The sequence below is a fragment of the Stegostoma tigrinum genome, chromosome 4 (genome assembly GCF_030684315.1).
Source record: "Stegostoma tigrinum isolate sSteTig4 chromosome 4, sSteTig4.hap1, whole genome shotgun sequence".
Taxonomy (NCBI): domain Eukaryota; kingdom Metazoa; phylum Chordata; class Chondrichthyes; order Orectolobiformes; family Stegostomatidae; genus Stegostoma; species Stegostoma tigrinum.
The window spans coordinates 70,089,284-70,108,256 of NC_081357.1; the positions used below are offsets into that span (position 1 = coordinate 70,089,284).

The 18,973-nt window shown below is 42.0% G+C and overlaps 1 protein-coding gene across 1 annotated transcript in view; it reads left to right on the top strand.

The window, feature by feature from the left end:
- The window catches only part of l3mbtl3 (L3MBTL histone methyl-lysine binding protein 3), a 151,587-nt gene that overhangs the window by 55,507 nt on the left and 77,107 nt on the right, over positions 1 to 18,973 (top strand). Inside the window, exons 11-14 of the mRNA XM_048531981.2 lie at positions 3,094 to 3,245; positions 10,058 to 10,134; positions 13,008 to 13,093; positions 16,125 to 16,235. Of these exons, the coding sequence (XP_048387938.2) occupies positions 3,094 to 3,245; positions 10,058 to 10,134; positions 13,008 to 13,093; positions 16,125 to 16,235 (426 nt within the window). The remainder of the gene's footprint in view (positions 1 to 3,093; positions 3,246 to 10,057; positions 10,135 to 13,007; positions 13,094 to 16,124; positions 16,236 to 18,973) is intronic.

An 18,973-nucleotide genomic window follows, 5' to 3' on the forward strand; every position in this document is an offset into this window, starting at 1 on the left:
GGAATGGAGATGGAAATGGATTGCCCCGGTTTTCAAAAACAAAATAAACTATTGAATCACAGTCACTTTTGTTGAAGTTATTGATTTTATTGCGTTAACGTGATCTATTAGCTGTGGATGGTTATTTTAACTGAACTGCCTTTATGCTGGAGATGTGTGCAATGGGAAATGGTAGGATAATGGCAGTGTCACTGGCCTAGAAATCCCAGACACTCAGCCTAATGCTCAGGTCAGACAAATCTCTCAATGGCAGCGGGTATTTTTCAATTTTAATTAAAAAATTCTGGGATATAAAAAGAGTCTCAACTTTTCATGTCACAAAATGTCGTTGATTGTTGTGAAAATAATCCAGGTAGTTCACTGATGTCCTTCAATGAAAGAAGTCTGCAAACCTCATCTGATCTAGAGTCTCAGAAATGTGTCTGACTGTGTTATAAAATAGTTTAGCCAGCTATTCCATTTTCAGACAACCAAGAATGGGCAATGAATGCTGACCTTGCCAGTGCCACCTGTATCCCATGAAAGAATAAGCAAAAGGTGTCATGCTCGTATTTGAAGTGTCATACATTTTATTTTTTTCGAGAACTAGGTCAGTTTCAATTTGTTAGTGAACGTGTTTTAAAAAAGCATTGATTCTAAGAGTAAAAATTGTTCCTAAAAAGGGAAGAAATTTGGGAATGAGTTCAATTAAATAATACATTCACATCTCCAGTAGAATAACCAATTACCTTGAAACTGTTGGCAGGGACAAATTTTAGCTGTTCCTTTTCCTTTATATTTACCTGTGATCAATTTCTTTATTTGGATGTGTGTTTTATTACCATAAGAATGATTTTTTTCATAAGCCAGCAACAGCTTTTTTTGCATTTAAAAATAAAGTGTGTTTCTTTATTTCTTACACACTTTCCTTGGAGGTTAATGAAACAATGAAGTCTCATTCACTGAACTCACCCACAGTATCATGCACATACCAAATTGGGTACAGTAGTTCCAGAAAGGTAATTTATCTTGGCCTCTCTTTCAGGGCAGGCCTAATGTTTCTTGATTGAGTCAATGGTTTTGCTAGAAGGAAGATCTTGAAAAAGCAGAGATTTCTTCGTAGCTATGATGATTTTTGTAGTTGATCTGACGGAAGGTCGACTTCTCAGGTGAACTCCAAGCTGGAACAGAGGGGAGTGACCTTTTTCCTCTTTCAACATATTGTAGTTAATACTTTTGACCATACTGCAGTGGTCTGCTGGCTTTACTTCCAGTTCATACAGATTGATGGAATTGTCCTAATTCCTGGTTTGAGCACTTGTATCTTTTTAGCAGGGAACAAAGGTGGATCTGTATCATGTGACACTGCGTGAGGTATTGGATCATGGTCCAAATAAGGTCTATGATAATGTCATAAGTGGCCTGGGATGATTTTTTTTTCCCACTTGTGACTCCAGTCAACTACAAGCACTGATTTGCTTTTCAAAGATATTGAAGGGCCTTGTCTATCCTGAATCTGACTCTGAGTCACATTCAGGAGTATGCCCGAACTGTCCTCTGTTGAAATTAAACACTTTCTTCATCCACCAATGAAGAAAGCTGTCTTGATTTCCAGCTTTTTAACATGTATCTCTACCTTCAAATCTTCATTGCATCATCGTGCTGGCACTTGACATGACACTGGCTATTTTGATGTACGTAAGAAGTGAGTTTTAGTCAGCTTAATACATCAATGTGGGATGGATATTAATGACGTCTATTCAGAAGTTGCTGGAAAAGCTCAGCAGGTCTGGCAGCATCTGTGAAGAAAAGAAAATCAGCATTAATGTTTAGGGTCCGGTGATCCTTTCTCAAAACATGAGTTCAAAGCAGTTCTGAGGAAGGATCACCAGACCCGAAACGTTAACTGTATTTTTTTTTCTTCACAAATGCTGCCAGATCTGCTGAGCTTTTCCAGCAGCTTATGTTTTTGTTCCTGATTTACAGCATCTGCAGTTCTTTTGGTTTGTATTTAATGAAATCTATTCATTGCTTGTTTGTAGGGATAATTGTTTGACTTTTTCGAGGTGAAAAAGACAGTGTATTGGAGCTAATTAGAGTTCGCCTTTTGATCTGCCGAGATTCGGGATATTGGATATTTCGATGTTTGGAAATATGTCTCTTATTCTTGTTGTGCCACAGGCATTGGAAAAGCATTGGGAGACTTCATCCCTTTCTGGAGAGAAATGGACTTCTCTCAAGTCCAATACCTGTGTCTGAGCCTAGATTCCTGTCCTTCCATTTCAATCCTGGTGAACATGTGGCAAGATTGCACAGGAAGCAGTGTGGAAAGATTTAACCCCTTTGTTTTTAATCACCTTATTTCTAATAGCTCAGCTGACTTTCCCTCTCCATCACCTGAACTGCCTTTAGATATTCACTAACAAAGGTTACTGTAGCTGACAATTGTTCTGTGCAGTAATTGTATTTATTGATTCACCATTCACTGTCCTTCTGTAGGTAGCTGCCTGGCCTGCATGTTTAACCTGGCCATGCAATCTGGATGGGTTTGGCAGTTAAGTTGATTTATTGGTCCTTCAGCTCTTCTCTCAGTGGTGCAGAATATTTGTTTGTAACTCAAATGTGACAAACTCCATTTACTGCCAAACTTGTCACATATAACACAATTTATTACCTGAATACTAGAATTTTCAAACCGGAATCATGAAAGCACTGACAGTGTGTGACTGACAGTAAGTTTCTTACCCTGTTTACGGCTTTGAATCTATTGCCACACAACGTTTTAATGCAAGTAACTTTATATTTAATATAAGCAAAATAGAATACTTACAAGATCACGCGTGTAGTGTTTTCATTTTGTTATTACAATTTGGCAATTTCAAAATAATTCCAGGGCTAAAATTAAATATTAATGAACAGTTGGAGAAAAATCTCAGACAAAGCCGAGCAGAGTTTTCTATTTGTACGAGAACCTAGTAAAGTTATTTGGAAGCATATATTGATTTCTAGCTGCCAGTACCAGACAGTAACCAATCTTATCATTGTTTTTAAATTAAATGAAAACACAAAATTATGAATTACCATAAATATTTTTGAATTTTCTTTTTGTTTCAGACTATTACTCCGTTAGGCTTCCGAGTTGGTATGAAACTAGAAGCTGTCGATAGAAAGAATCCAGAATTTATTTGTGTGGCAACAGTATCCGACATGGTAGACAATCGTTTCTTGGTACATTTTGACAACTGGGATGAAAGCTATGATTATTGGTGAGCAAATCAGCCTTAGCAAACTTTTTTTGTATCTACTTGATGTAAAAATCTATTTTAAAGTGTCTTAACCACAAGTGAGTGCTAATATGCCAGTTATTGTATATTTGTGCAATTGATTGGTTGATGAGCCCATGTGACAGTGGAGATGAAGGAAGGTATTTGCATTTCTGTGGATAATTTACTCAAAATATGTATTTTAAAAGAAACCTCAATCATACCATTTGTCCTATGAATGAGTTTGCATTGTTTACCTGTAACTTGCAGACAATTCCAACGATTGATCACTCCTTACTTGAACATTTCTTCCCAAAATTAGATTTGTGAACGGCATTTTTACTTGTTCAAAGCATGTTAGCATCACTGGCTAAGCCAACACTTATTGCTCGTTATTGCTTGTCTTAGGTTCTGACATGGTTGATTGATCCAGCGCTTATTGATTATAATGTTTCACAAAAAATATGATTGCTAAAAAAAATTGCAAACATCAAAATGTTTGTTTTAAAATTCCTTTTTCTCCAGTTTCTTTTCAATTCTGTGTAACGTCTTAAAGGAGAATTGTCTCCTAGTTTTCCAGTTACAAATGCAGGAAAATTTCTACAGGTAAAAGCAGAGATTGCTACAAGAGCTTGACAGATCAGGAAATATCTACAAAGATAAACAATTAATGGGCTGAATTTTCCCTTTGCAATACTTTGTCAAGAGAGTCATTGTGCCTTGCCCAACATGCCTCAGAGTAAATTTTCTCACACAATCTTCTGCTCTTCACTTCATTAGTTTTGCTAATGAGCTCATGGACATGTTCCCCAGGGAATTGCAAAGCTAGAGAAATGGATTTGCTGACCACTGCCAGGACTTTGCAGCATTCACTCATCAGGTGCAATAGGAAATGCCCACATTTTACCATTTTACCCACAGTGAGCCAAAACGACCCCTTGCCCATTGAGATCTGAGCATCAACATTAGAAACATGGTCCAGAGGAAATGGAAGCTAGTTCCTGCTTTATGGACAGTGATGTAGAGGTGATGGTGGATGTTGTGGTGGGGGGGAGGGAAGTCCATTTTTGCAGCTGACCACCACAGGAGCTCATGCCACTGATCAAGCCAGGGACATGCACTACAGTGTGGGTCATTACTGTCCTGAATGAAGTAAATTGACTAGAAGTACAGAAAAAGGCCAGCCTCTTCTGCTCGATGAAGTGTAGGAGCCAAAATTTTCTGTCTGATACCTCCCAATCTCCAAGGTGTATACGTGCACACACCCCAATCCATTAGTCTGTTATTCCCTCTGTGTATCCCCTTGTCAATGGGAACACCTCATCTCTGCTCCTGCCCTTCTGTCACCATAAACGGCTCTCCCATCCATGTCCTTGATGCCCAATCCCTCCCTTTGTTCATTGCAGGAAAGAAAATGGCCCTCAACTAGACCCAGAAATCGGAGAGGCAGCAGACATCAAATTCCACATTCCCTATGATGGGAAAATTCTGGATTTGGCTGGGGGTGTCATAACTGTCCATATGTTGATGGAGAAACCACTATGAGAATCCATCCACCAAGCTTCATTGTGCTGTGCTGTTTTTTGTTTCCTGTTACCTTCTGTGCAAACTCATTATTATCTTTAGATGAGTTTTTGAGCCTTTTTTACACAGCTAATTTAGTGCTTAGATAAGAGAGATAGTGGCACCCACAAATGGGCCGATACTAGAGTCTGTGAGCTTCAGCTTCATCTCTGAAGAGCAAACCAGTTAGTCCACTGAGGATGTACTATAACAGTGTTTTCAGCTGCACTTCGACCAGTTCGAAGATTACCCACTGAGGTGAAAGTCGATCTCGATGAGACTCCTTGAATGCAATCTGGTGAACATGTTACTGACTCATCAAAAGTTATTCAGCAGACTGCCAAATAGTAGACACCTGCTCGGCCTTAGACATGAGGCAAGCCCCTATTCTCAGCCAATAATAATTTCATTAAACTGTACAAGACCAGCACAGGAATATCTGGCAGCTAGGTCAGAGCTGGATAGACTGGACTGTTGAATAGAGGAGTCTGCCAACGCTGTTAATACAGTGGTAGGTTCAGCATGTGTGTGTTTGGCTGCCTGTATGCCTAGGTTGACAGCTGGCACAGAGATCCAGGCCTGCCCTTGGTGTCTGCTGGATATGTGCAGGAACTGCATGTCATTGCTCAAGCCATAGATGCTCTGCATTGACTGGCAAGGCAAGAGGAGAATGAGGGATTGTGACCTCACTCCAGATGGCTTTTTGTCTCAGAGCCAAGATGATGCCATCAGGGAGGAGGAGGAGGTGTCACACTGGCACCCAGAGTCTGCTTCTGAGGACACTGCTGAGCTGCCTGGCCTCTCCATAGACCCTCACCTACCACCACCACCACCACGATCAGTGATTCCAAAGTCTGCAACAGTTCAAGCCAAAGACGTCCCAGGGAATGAGCACCCAACTCTCCCAGGCCAGCAGGGCCAATCATAAAGCAGGCTCTGTCTATCCAGCTGCAGAGCAAGAAGAAAAATTAGGGGCCACATAGGTGGCACAGTTTATAACAAAATATAACCTGATTATAATAAAACTTTCACTGTTGTAAATGTATCTCTACTCAGACTATTAAAATTTCTGCTACTTTTTTTTGTTGCTGGTGGATCTGGCCAAGTCATATCTATGTAAGAGATTAGCTGACGCTTCAAACGTAGCAAGACTGAAAAATTATAATGGCTAAGCATTGCTGCCTCTCTCAAGCGATGAACTGTTTGACTGCAGATAGCTTCAGACTTGAGGGATCCTTGAACCATGCTGTTAAGCACTTCTTCAAAGTGTTGCACTTGACTGTGGACAATAGTGAGGAAAACAGTGTATAGGGATTGTACTGACCTCAGTACAGATACCTTGAATCAATGATGCTTCCACACATCCCTGCAGAGAAAATGTGCACTTTATCAACTTTTCAAGGAGTGCACTGCCATTCAAGGCCAGGCGATGTACGCTGGGCAGCTGACATCCCTGCTCTCCCTCAGTGCGGTGATTTGTCAAGAAAAGGTATAAGCTGCATTGAGTCTCTCGGGTTCAGTATTATCCCTGAGGATGTTATAGTATTTTTGTTTTAGATTAGATTACCTACAGCATGGAAACAGGTCCTTTTGGCCCAAAAAGTCCACACCGCCCCTTGAAGCATCCCACCCAGACCTATCCCCCTATAACCCACACACCCCTGGACACTACGGACAATTTAGCATGGCCAATCCACCCAGCCTGCACATCTTTAGACTGTGGGAGGAGACACTCGAAACAGACAGTTGCCTGAGGCTGGAATCGAACCCAGGTCCCTGGTGCTGTGAGGCTGCAGTGCTAACCACTGAGCCACCGTGCCGTGCCGTCCCTACACGCATGCACGCGCACACACACACACACACACACACACACACACGCCCAGCGGATATTCTGCCCACGCACGGTCGTACCAATACGTGACATGTTAACGATGATTCAAGGGTCAGAAGGGGATTTCCCAGGGTCCCTACCAACCTTACTACACAAGACTTGGTTGTGATATCCTGGAGCTACCTAAGCTTAGCCCGCACGGTGCTAGTTATTTGTGTCATAGTGTTTTTGTTAATCACCGGTAGGACTTGTAATCTTTTTATTATTTTGAGAGGGGATCACTCAAGTATATTAAGTGTACAATCAAATGAATAATGAAACATTTATTCAGTAACACAAAAACTCTCCAGTAAATATCACAGTTCTGTAATGATGAAGTAAGGCATTCTTAATCTAAGTTGGTCTTGTCTTTCAGGCAGTGAAAGGTAATGACAGTGAGGCTTGAACATCCAGTGTCTCATCACTCTCCTCTATATTTTCACCCTACTGCTTCTCTCTCTGGAAGGCCATGTTCTGGCAGGGCTGGCTGACATATTTTCAATGGCTTTCTCCTTCTGCATTGCCGTTTGGTTTGAGCAAAGCCACAGTCTGCAGTGTGGCATTCTCTGTATGAGCAGATGATTTGTGGAGAATGCCAAATTGATAACATGGTGTTATTTGAAGGAAGTCCTGAATCCTCACATCCAAGACAATTAAAGCTCATGTAATGTCCTCGGACGGTTTAGGTGGCTTCCCAAGGAGCTTCCATAAGAAGCTCTTGCTGCTTTTGTCAGTCTTTTTGTTTTTATTCATTCACGGGACGAGGGCATTGCTCAGCCAGTATTGATTGCCCAGAGGGCAGTTAAGACTCCACCATGTTGCTGTGGGTCTAAAATCACATGTAGGCCAGACCAGGTAAGGATGGTGGTTTCCTTCCCTGAAGGACATTATTGAACCAGATGGGTTTTTCTCACAATTAACAATGGTTTCATGGTCGTCATTAGGCTCCTAATTCCACATTTTTTAATTGAATGCAAATTCTACCATTTGTCATATTTGCATGTAGTGCTAGCTATTTTGTGTATTTATTGTGTAGTTGACTTTCTATTTGGCATATAGGCTCAATCTGTACCTCACACATTTCTCCTCATCTTTTTTCCTTCTGGCCCATAACCTTTCAGCTCCCTCCCCTTCCTGTCTTGGCACACCTCAGTGACATTACCACTATTCCATTACATCTGGATAGATGATCATGCAATGGATGTTGCCCAGCTGGATTTTAAGAAAGCATTTGACAAAGTCATACTTAAGAGACTGTTGAACAGAATTGAGGAATGGGGTCATAAGTGCTAGCTTAAATGAATAAAAAATGTTATAAGGACTGGTGGCAGTGTGTTGTGGTAAGTAGCTGTTTGTGAATGGAGGACAGTTGTATTCCCTGAAGGGACAATGCTTTTTTTAAACTATGTATGGCTGACTTTTATCAATTCAAGGGATATGGGTATCACCTGCTTGAATTTATTCCCCAACAGTAAATGTTTTGAGATAACAAAGTGTGGAGCTGGATGAACACAGCAGGCCGAGCAGCATCTTAGGAGCACAAAAGCTGACGTTTTGGGCAATGAACTACTTTTGAACTGTAGTCACTGTTGTAAAGCAAGAAACATCAATGTGCACAAAGATAAATTTCAATGTGCAGCATGGGGGAATGACCAAATTGCTTGATTTCATGACATTGACCAGGGGTTAAATATTAGCCAGGAAATCAAGGATGACCTTCTTGCTAAAATAGTACCTAGGGATCTTTTATGTCCATCTCGCAGGGCAAACGATGCCTGGGTTTGGAGTCGAAATGTCAGCTTTTGTGCTCCTGAGATGCTGCTTGGCCAGCTGTGTTCATCCAGCTCCACACTTTGTTATCTTGAACTGCAGATGCTGGAGAATCCATTATCTCTGATGTAAATGTTTTGACAGCTGTTAAGAGCCAATCGCAATGACACCAGATTTCTTTTCCTAAAGTGAACCAGATGGATTTTTACAGCCATTGATATTTGTTACATTAGGTGAGCTTTTTTCCCCCAGATTTTTATTGGATTCACATTTTACCATCTGCAATGGACAGATCACTGGATCCAGATCCAAGAGTATTAGCTTAAGGTTCTAGAAAACTAGTTCAATGAGATTACCACTACGCCAGTCCTCCGTTTGACAATAAAATAGAGTGTCACAGTTCTTTTAAAAAAAATTGCTTACAGGACCAATCTTGATGGTACATCAAACATTGAATAATTTGCAATTTGGCATGAAAATGTGACAACAGATTGCACAGAGAAATGGAAGATTTAGAATTCAATACAAGGTGACGTATTTTGGAAAAAAAAGGTAGGGACAAGTAATGTATACTTGGTAGCGCAGTTCTAGGATTTTTCTGTGTGACATATACAAGTTGTTCCTTGTTTATTGAGTACTACACGCCCCCCCCCCCCCCTGCAGATGGAGAAAAATTTTGACTGTAAGATGCTGGATAAATGAAGAAATCTATGGTCTGATATAATCTTGGAAAATAAAGATATGCGAGTAACAGTAAAGAAAAACTCAATTCCTTTTGACTCATTTCAAATCCCAGCACTAAAAGATACCGTTAAATTCCAAGGCTCTGTAAACCGATACTGGCCATGAAGTACAAAAGGAATGTGACAAGAATGCTGCAAGTTAAGCCAGGACCTACATATACCTAGGTCTACAAGCTTTCTTCCAGCAGTAACCTTCATCTGTGCTGAAAGGGACAGCTTAATAAGAAGTAGCATAGTTAAGGTAGTGGTCTCCCAGACTAGCAATTCTTCCTTTATTTCCAGCCAAGAGAAACAGTTTTACAAAAAGAGGTTTAGTGACCTTCTGAATATCAAACATGTGGCCTAAACAGGGGTTTGTTTATCTTTGGCTTTCTTGAAGACAGAAAAGATTTAATGTGCTTTGTATTGAGGTGTGTCAAGGCTGCCCAGAAACCTCTTATGGAACTGAAAACTTCCACAGCTATTTCAGGTGCTCACGATGCATTCCTGAGATGAAAGTGTCTCCTTGTTTAGTGTCGCTGATGGAAGGCATACTCTACACTTCACCCAAAGATGGACCTTTTGTCTCAAAAGTATGGCTAGAAGAGGGTATGGTGAAAGTTTAGTAAGCTACAAGACTTCAGCTGTGAGCCATGAAACAAAATCCGTGACACAAATCTTCTTGTAATTCTGACAAAGTGGCCTGGACTTTCCTCCGCTACTCACGCGGTGTAACTTAATGGAAGTGTGACACGTATGGGAAATGGGGAGTTTCTGTCACTTCTAGTGAGGTTGCAGTAGTGGAGTGTTAACAGTGGTTTAGTATTTACATTTACATTGATATACATGTTTTAACTTCACTGTGGTGCTACAAATGGCTTGTTTTCCAGGTGTGATGCCACTAGTCCTTACATTCACCCAGTGGGATGGTGCCTGCAGCAAGGGAAAACCCTTACAACACCCCCAGGTGACTGCCCTCTTGACACTGTGCATTACGTATGATGGATTGAACAAACCTGCCTTCCTGATGTGAAGCTTTACTTGCTAGCATCCCTCCTGGAGATCCGCAGAAGCTGCCACCCGACTTTTAATAAGCCAGAAATCTTACAAGATTTATTGATTTGCGTGAGCAGGTTTGGATTATGCAATCACAACCACAGACTTCTGTGCCAGAGCAGAAATCCATCAAATCTTGTTCCAAATCAGGGGGAAAAAAAAATGATAGTGCTGTCACCAAAGTATAAAATGCAGGAGCAATGCCTTATCACTCAATAGTAATGTTGACTGAAATACAGATTGTGCACTAAACAAGGTGCATTAGATAATGTTGATAAATGACAATCCTGGGGCAGGACTGGGTAATTCTTCCTCTTCCACATGTTCCATTTGCATGATACTAATGTTGAAGTATTTCAGTTGACATCAGCAAGCGATTTATTCACCATTACATAAGCAACATCTGTTAGTATATTTGCAGTCCAGTTAGAAAATGTTTTCATTTTAGGAAAATTGCAGAGCACCTGAGAAAGTTAACAAAACAAGCTCACATGGAATATTGGGAGTACCAGCCATTTGGATACAAAATTGGCTTGAAGATAGGAGACAGAGGATGGTGGTGAGGGTTCCTATATGAGATTGGAAGCCTGTGGCCAGTGGTGTGCCATAAGGATCAGTGCTGGTCCATTGCATTTTGTCATTTATATAAATAATTTGGATGTGAACTTAGGAGGTATGGTTAGTAAGTTTGCATTTGGCACCAAAATTGGTGGTGTAGTGGACAGTGAGAAAGGTCAAAACTGAAAGAACTGTGGATGCTGTAAATCAGGAACAAAAACAAAGTTGCTGGAAAAGCTCAACAGGCCTAGCAGCATCTGTGAAGGAAAAAACAGAGTTAATGCTTTGGGTCTGGTGACCCTTCCTCAGAAATGAACTCAGAACATTAACTCAATGGGAAGGGTCACTTCAGAGAACAATGGGATCTTGATCCAATGGGCGGAGGAGTGGTAGATGGAGTTTAATTTTGATAAATCCGAGGTTCTGCATTTTGGAAAGGCAAATCAGCACAGGATGTATATACTTAATGGTAAGGTCCCGGAAGGTGTTGCTGAACAAAGAGACCTTGGTGTGTAGGTTCATAGTTCCTTGAAAGTGGAATCACAGGTAGACAGGATAGTGAGGAACGCATTTGGTATGCATGCTTTTATTGGTCAGTGCATTGGGTATAGGAGTTGGGAGGTCATGTTACAACTGTACAGGACATTGATTAAGCTACTTTTGGAATACTGTGTTCAATTCTGGTCTCCCTTCTATAAGAAGGATGTTGTGAAATTTGAAAGGGTTCAGAAAATATTTACAAGGATGTTGCCCGGGTTGGAGAGTTTGAACTATAGGAAGATGCTGAATAAACTGGGGCTATTTTCCCTGGAGCATCAGAAGCTGAGGGGTGACCTTAAGGAAGTTTACAAAATCGTGAGGGGCATTAATAGGGTGAATAACCAAGGTCTTTTCCACAGGATTGAATAGTCCATAACTAAAGGGCATAAGTTTAAGGTGAGAGGGGAAAGATTTAAAAGGGACCTAAGGGGCAAGTTTTTCATGCAGAGTGTGGCATGTGTATAGAATGAGCTGCCAGAGGAAGTGGTGGAGGCAGGTACAATTACGACACTTAAAAGGCATTTGGATGGATAGATGAATAGGAACGATTTAGAGCGATGCTGGCAAATAACTCTAGAGTAATTTTGGATATCTGGTCAGCATGGACAAGTTGGACTCCTGCATCTGTTTCCATGCTGTACAGCTCTGTTACTGTCCTACTGTGTGTTTTGATTGCTGGAAGTCCAACTGCACTGACCAACCTCTGTCACTAGATGGAGCCTGGTCAATCCTAAATCCTGTAGAGCAGTTTCTGGTACTTTTTATATTGGTTTTCTAGTTTCTTCATTATCAATGTAAGAATTTAGCTGTTTGTTACAGGTGGCATTATATTTCAATCTAGCAGTTATGGTGTAATGTTTTAATGTTTTTCTCTGCTAAGGAAGACCCTACAGAACCAAAACAAAAAAGCTAAGAACTGTGGATGCTAAAGGTCTGAAACAAAAACAGAAATTGTTGGAGAAACTCTGCTGGTCTGGCAGCAAATGTGGGGAGAAGGCAGAGTTAACTTTTTCACTGGATCCATAATATTGACTGTACTTCTAGCCACAGATGCTGCCAGACCTGCTGAGTTTCTCCAGCAATTTCTGTTTCCTACTAAGCCTAGCTTGCATTTTAATAGACATTCCTGTAGCAATCAGTTCTTCACTTTTAACTTCAATTTAAAATTTTCATCAGTGCAACCCCAGTTTCAAGTGAGGACACCCTGTAGTTAACTCTGATTTTAAAAAAAAAACTGCCTTATCAAATTGTCAGTATCTGATAAATACTTATAAAATGTTGATGCATGTTATATTGCAGCTTTGAAATTGTAGAAGTGCAGTTGAATTAATACAAATAGGAATAATTGAGATATTGGTTATAAAGGCAAAATCATTTCTCTCGTGGTAATCCTTAAGGATATTATAACAGATTTATATTTGGCTGCCTTATTGAAATGAGCTTTTAAAATGCTGCAAAATTAGCTTTAGTGCCTGATCTTCACCCATTCTTTAATCAAAACAGCTTAAACATTCAAAGTGTGTTTTTGGATATGTAAGTAGATACCGGGTGAATAAAAGAGTCATGGCTTATTTTAGGACAAATAGAAAAGCTGTAGTAGGATGGCAGGGAGAGAACAATAATATGTGATGAGAGTTAATTGTAGAACTGGAATGTTTAAAGATGGATTTATTTCATTTGGTATAGATTATCATGATCCTAAACGGTTTACATGGGAGAAGTACTTGGAAGAAACAAATTCCCTGCCTGCTCCTGCACGGGCATTTAAATCAGTAAGTAATACAAAAGTGAATGATACTGTTCACACATGTTTTGTTATATTTGATTTTTTTTAAAATTAATTGAACACATAGTTGTATTATAAAAGGAAATCACTTTTGACTTTGATTTTTATAGAACAAAAGTAAATGGCAATCTTGCAAATCATGAGGAGTTAGGGGTAATATATTAACTTGGATAAAAGATTAGCTAATGAGGAGAAAGACAGCGTTGGGATAAATGAGTCTTTTTATCTGGTTGGTAAGATGTAACTGGTGGGGTGCCACAGAGTTCGGCCCTCAGGCCCCAACCATTTCGCAATCTATTATTAACGATTAGGATGAAGGGATAGAAGTTATGGTAGCCAAATTTGCAGGTGTCACTAAAATCGAGGGGGAAAGCAAAGTTCAGTAAAGAAATATACGAATAGAGAACATAGATGAATTGACCAAAATTTGGCAGATAGAATTTATTGTGGATAAGTGTGAGATTATCCATTTTTATTGGAAGAATCATGAGGCAACTTATTATCTAAATGGAGAGAAACTATAGAGTGCTTTGACGCATTGGGAGCTAGGTGTCCTCATGAATGAACTGCAGAAAACTAATATTCAGGTACAGTGGGAAATAAGGGAGAGCAAATGGAATTCTGGCATTTATTGCATCAGGGATAGAATATAGAAAGCAGGTAAGTGTTGCTGCAATTGTACAAGACATTGGTGAGACGACACGTGGAGGAATGTGTACAGTTTTGGTCCCTTTACTTAAGAAGGAATGTAGGTGCTTTGGTAATAAAATGTGAGGCTGGATGAACACAGCAGGCCAAGCAGCATCTCAGGAGCACAAAAGCTGACGTTTCGGGCCTAGACCCTTCATCAGAGAGGGGGATGGGGGGAGGGAACTGGAATAAATAGGGAGAGAGGGGGAGGCGGACCGAAGATGGAGAGTAAAGAAGATAGGTGGAGAGGGTGTAGGTGGGGAGGTAGGGAGGGGATAGGTCAGTCCAGGGAAGACGGACAGGTCAAGGAGGTGGGATGAGGTTAGTAGGTAGCTGGGGGTGCGGCTTGGGGTGGGAGGAAGGGATGGGTGAGAGGAAGAACCGGTTAGGGAGGCAGAGACAGGTTGGACTGGTTTTGGGATGCAGTGGGTGGGGGGGAAGAGCTGGGCTGGTTGTGTGGTGCAGTGGGGGGAGGGGATGAACTGGGCTGGTTTAGGGATGCAGTGGGGGAAGGGGAGATTTTGAAACTGGTGAAGTCCACATTGATACCATATGGCTGCAGGGTTCCCAGGCGGAATATGAGTTGCTGTTCCTGCAACCTTCGGGTGGCATCATTGTGGCAGTGCAGGAGGCCCATGATGGACATGTCATCAAGAGAATGGGAGGGGGAGTGGAAATGGTTTGCGACTGGGAGGTGCAGTTGTTTGTTGCGAACTGAGCGGAGGTGTTCTGCAAAGCGGTCCCCAAGCCTCCGCTTGGTTTCCCCAATGTAGAGAAAGCCGCACCGGGTACAGTGGATGCAGTATACCACATTGGCAGATGTGCAGGTGAACCTCTGCTTAATGTGGAATGTCATCTTGGGGCCTGGGATGGGGGTGAGGGAGGAGGTGTGGGGACAAGTGTAGCATTTCCTGCGGTTGCAGGGGAAGGTGCCGGGTGTGGTGGGGTTGGAGGGCAGTGTGGAGCGAACAAGGGAGTCACGGAGAGAGTGGTCTCTCCGGAAAGCAGACAGGGGTGGGGATGGAAAAATGTCTTGGGTGGTGGGGTCGGATTGTAAATGGCGGAAGTGTCGGAGGATAATGCGTTGTATCCGGAGGTTGGTAGGGTGGTGTGTGAGAACGAGGGGGATCCTCTTGGGGCGGTTGTGGCGGGGGCGGGGTGTGAGGGATGTGTCGCGGGAAATGCGGGAGACGCGGTCAAGGGCGTTCTCAATCACCGTGGGGGGGGAAGTTGCGGTCCTTAAAGAACTTGGACATCTGGGATGTGCGGGAGTGGAATGTCTTATCGTGGGAGCAGATGCTTTGGTGACAGTTCAGAGGAGATTCACTGGATTAATTCTAAAGGTGAGAGATTTATTTGATGAAATCAGATTGACCAATTTAGGCCTGTATTGTCTGGACTATAGAAGAATGAGAGAAGGTGTAATTGAGGTGTATAAGATATTAAAGGGAACTGACAAAGTAGACGTGCAGCAGTTCCACCCCCCCCCCCCCCCCCCCCCCCATAGTGAGGCAATCTAGAATGAGAGGTCATAGTTTTAGGCTAAAGTATAGCAGATTTAAAACAGTGATGAGGTGCCATGACCTCTGAAAGAGTTGTGAATTTGTGAAATTCACTAACCCAAAGTTCAGTGGATTTTGAGATACTGAATAAATTTGAGAAGATCGATTTTTAATTAGTAATGGGCTGAAGGGTTCTGGGCAGCAAGCAAGAAAGCGGAGTTCATGCTGAGATGAGATCAGCTATGATCATCAAGTCAAGTCACCATGGTTTTACCAGGCCATACGGCTGCGCTCTCATTAAAGAGGGATGACTGTTGATGATTTAACCAGAGGGCCACCAAACCTCTGGGGAGGGGTAACTGTGAAGGACTCATCTTCTCAGCCTCAGCTGGTGCAGGAATTACTACGCTGTCTGCATCACACTGCTTAGCAAACCAACCATCCAAGCCAACTGAGCTGAATCAACCCCTGCCATGATCATGCTGAACGGCAGAGCAGGTTTGAGAAGCTAAATTGCCTATTGGTGCTCTGAGTTCTTACATTGGTAAATTTAATTCCCTAATGTTTAAGCAAATTCTCATCCTGCTCAACTCATGCAGCATCTTATCTAAAAATTAAGGATTGTTTTTAGTACAATGTTTTGTTCTAGAATAAAATTCGGTGTATCTTTGAATGCGAGTGTTAAGTTCCAACTTTAATATTTTATGTCTGCTATACACAGTTCAAAATTAAAACTTGAGAGTATGGAATTTTACCTATCCATCAAGTCTTGTCAAGGCTGCCTGTGCAAAATAATTTGCAAACCAGTGATCTGTATTGTTTCAGCGTCCCATCCATGGATTTCTACCAAACATGAAACTTGAGGCTGTTGATAAGCGGAATCCGATGCTGATTAGAGTAGCAACAGTTGTAGACACAGATGATCACAGAGCAAAGGTATGTTATTGCATATGGAATTTGGATTGCCTTGATGTTGTGTCTGAAATACCTAGTCATTTAGATTGACTTGTGATTTATTAAGTGGTTGTGGTTTAAAAATGGTGAATCAACTGGTTCAATGGGTAAATGAAATGAGCAACACGGTTCTGAATCATGCTAATTGACAAAATCTTGTTTCTATCCCTTTTCCATGCTGGATAGAAATGGTAGTACCCATTTGAGGTGTGGTAAAATTGACTACAGTTCATAGTCCCAGTTTTGCCATTACTCATTAAATGGAGACAGCATTAGGGGCGTGGCTTGGTTTGTGGCTGAAAGTAAACCTTTTTAAAAAGTCCCATTGTGAGCTTAATTTTAATGGACATTGGCTTTATTGTACTGCGTTGTCACAGCTCTTTTGTTACTGGAAAGGACAGCTTTGGAGTCCCACACTCCCAGTCAGGTTGACATTTCAGTGCAGAAGAATAGGATTGCTGCTCTGACAGATTCTTTTAGCTTAGACAATAACCAGGGCCTTAGCTGTCCCTTTAAGTAGGCCCAACAAACCTCATGCTAATAATTGAAGATCAGCATAAATTAACATAACTGGCAACTAATCATTTGATTATTTATTTTGATTGTTTATGGGACCTGGCAGTCTGTGCTGTTCTTTTTTCTTATGTTGCAAAACTGACCACACTTTTTAAAAAAGTGTGGCATTGGCTGTGAAACACAGACACCTCAGAGTCCCAACAGGTGCTATATAAATGGATGTTTTTGAGTGAAACGTGTGATGAATACCCTAGATTTCTTAGAAGTCATTTGAGTGTAATTATTAATTAATGTGTTTTGTGTTAGAGGCAGAACCCATGAGAAGCAGAATTCAGAATGCCGTAACTCATAAAGATGTACGCAACTCATTAAACCTGTTTTTACTTGAAAGATCAAATGGTTTCTCAGTATCCTAAACCATCTCATTCCCTAATGCACCAACGTATTATTTGTTAAAAACAATATATTGAGTACATATTGTCTGTACAAGATCTTGTTTCTCACGTTGGTCAGACCTCCATGTTGGTATTAGTCCTTTTTTTTACTGTGCTTACAGTCCTGTTAACAGTCTCCTATTTTGTGAAATTACAGCTTCTAACCACGAGGTGGCAATGTGTTATCTTCATCTCACCAGTTCAAAATGTTTTCTGAATATTGAATATTCATCGCTTTTCTAAGTAGAATTTCTTTGTACAAAAATAAATGAACTGTTCCACATAATAAAAATTATACAGCAAGTTGCCTTTTTTTAAAATAAGTTATCATTGGTCCAGACCTTCAGGTCCGTTGGACACCAGACAGAAGAGCCAAGATGTACACGTGGACCCCACAAAGGTTCTGAGACATTGACCTCTGTGGGAATTTCCCAGGAAGGTTGATCTTCTGACAGGCAATTCTACTGTTTTTCAGGAGCCTTTTTAACTAGAGTTGGAACCTTTTTTTAGTTTGTTCCAACTTATTTCATTTTAGGAAATGTTAGACAGAAAATTCCTCTTCATCAAGCTGCAGACTATCTATAGGTGTGATCCCAAAATCCTTCTCGGTGACAGCCCTGAATTCTCCACCGCCACCCTGCAACCCCCTGCCTTTCCCCATGACCCCTGGCTACATCTGACTACCCCTGACTAATACCTTGGAATCCCAATTTTCACATCCACCGATTCCAACCTGGCTGTCCCTGATCTGGCAACTCTTCTGGAGAAATGTGGTGGTTACTTTCACCCCAACCTCACCATCAAACCCGCAGACAAGGGTGGCGCAGTGGTAGCATGGCGCACTGACCTCTACGTCGCCAAGCCCAAATGCCAACTCTCCGACACCACCTCCTACCGCCCCCTTGATCATGACCCCACCCCCGAGCATCAAACCTTCATCTCCAACACCATTCATGACCTCATCACCTCAAGGGACCTCCCACCCACAGCCTCCAACCTTATTATTCCCCAACCCCGCACGGCCCGTTTCTATCTCCTTCTCAAAATCCAAAAACCTGCCTGTGCTGGTCGACCCATTGTCTCAGTCTGTTCCTGCCCCACCGAACTCATCTCCACCTATCTGGACTCCATTTTCTCCCCTTTGGTCCAGGAACTCCCTGCCTATGTCCGTGACACCACCCACACCCTCCACCTCCTCCAGGACTTCTAATTCCCCAGCCCCCAACACTTCATTTTCACCATGGACGTCCAGTCCCTGTACACCTGTATTTCGCATGCAGATGGCCTCAAGGCCCTCCGCTTCTTCCTGTCCTGCAGGCCCGACCAGTCCCCCTCCACCGACACCCCTCATCCGCCTAGCCGAACTCGTCCTCACCCTCAACAACTTCCCGTTCGATTCCTCCCACTTCCTACAGACAAAGCGGGTGGCCATGGGCCCCAGTTATGCCTGCTTCTTTGTAGGTTACGTGAAACAGTCCCTCTTCCGCTCCTACACAGGCCCCAAACCCCACCTCTTCCTCCGTTAAATTGATGACTGTATCGGCGCCGCCTCTTGCTCCCCAGAGGAGCTCGAACAGTTCATCCACTTCACCAACACCTTCCACCCCAACCTTCAGTTCACCTGGGCCATCTTCAACTCATCCCTAACCTTCCTGGACGTCTTAGTCTCCATCTCGGGCAACCAGCTTGTAACTGATGTCCATTTCAAGCCCACTGACTCCCACAGCTACCTAGAATACACCTCCTCCCACCCACCCTCCTGCAAAAATT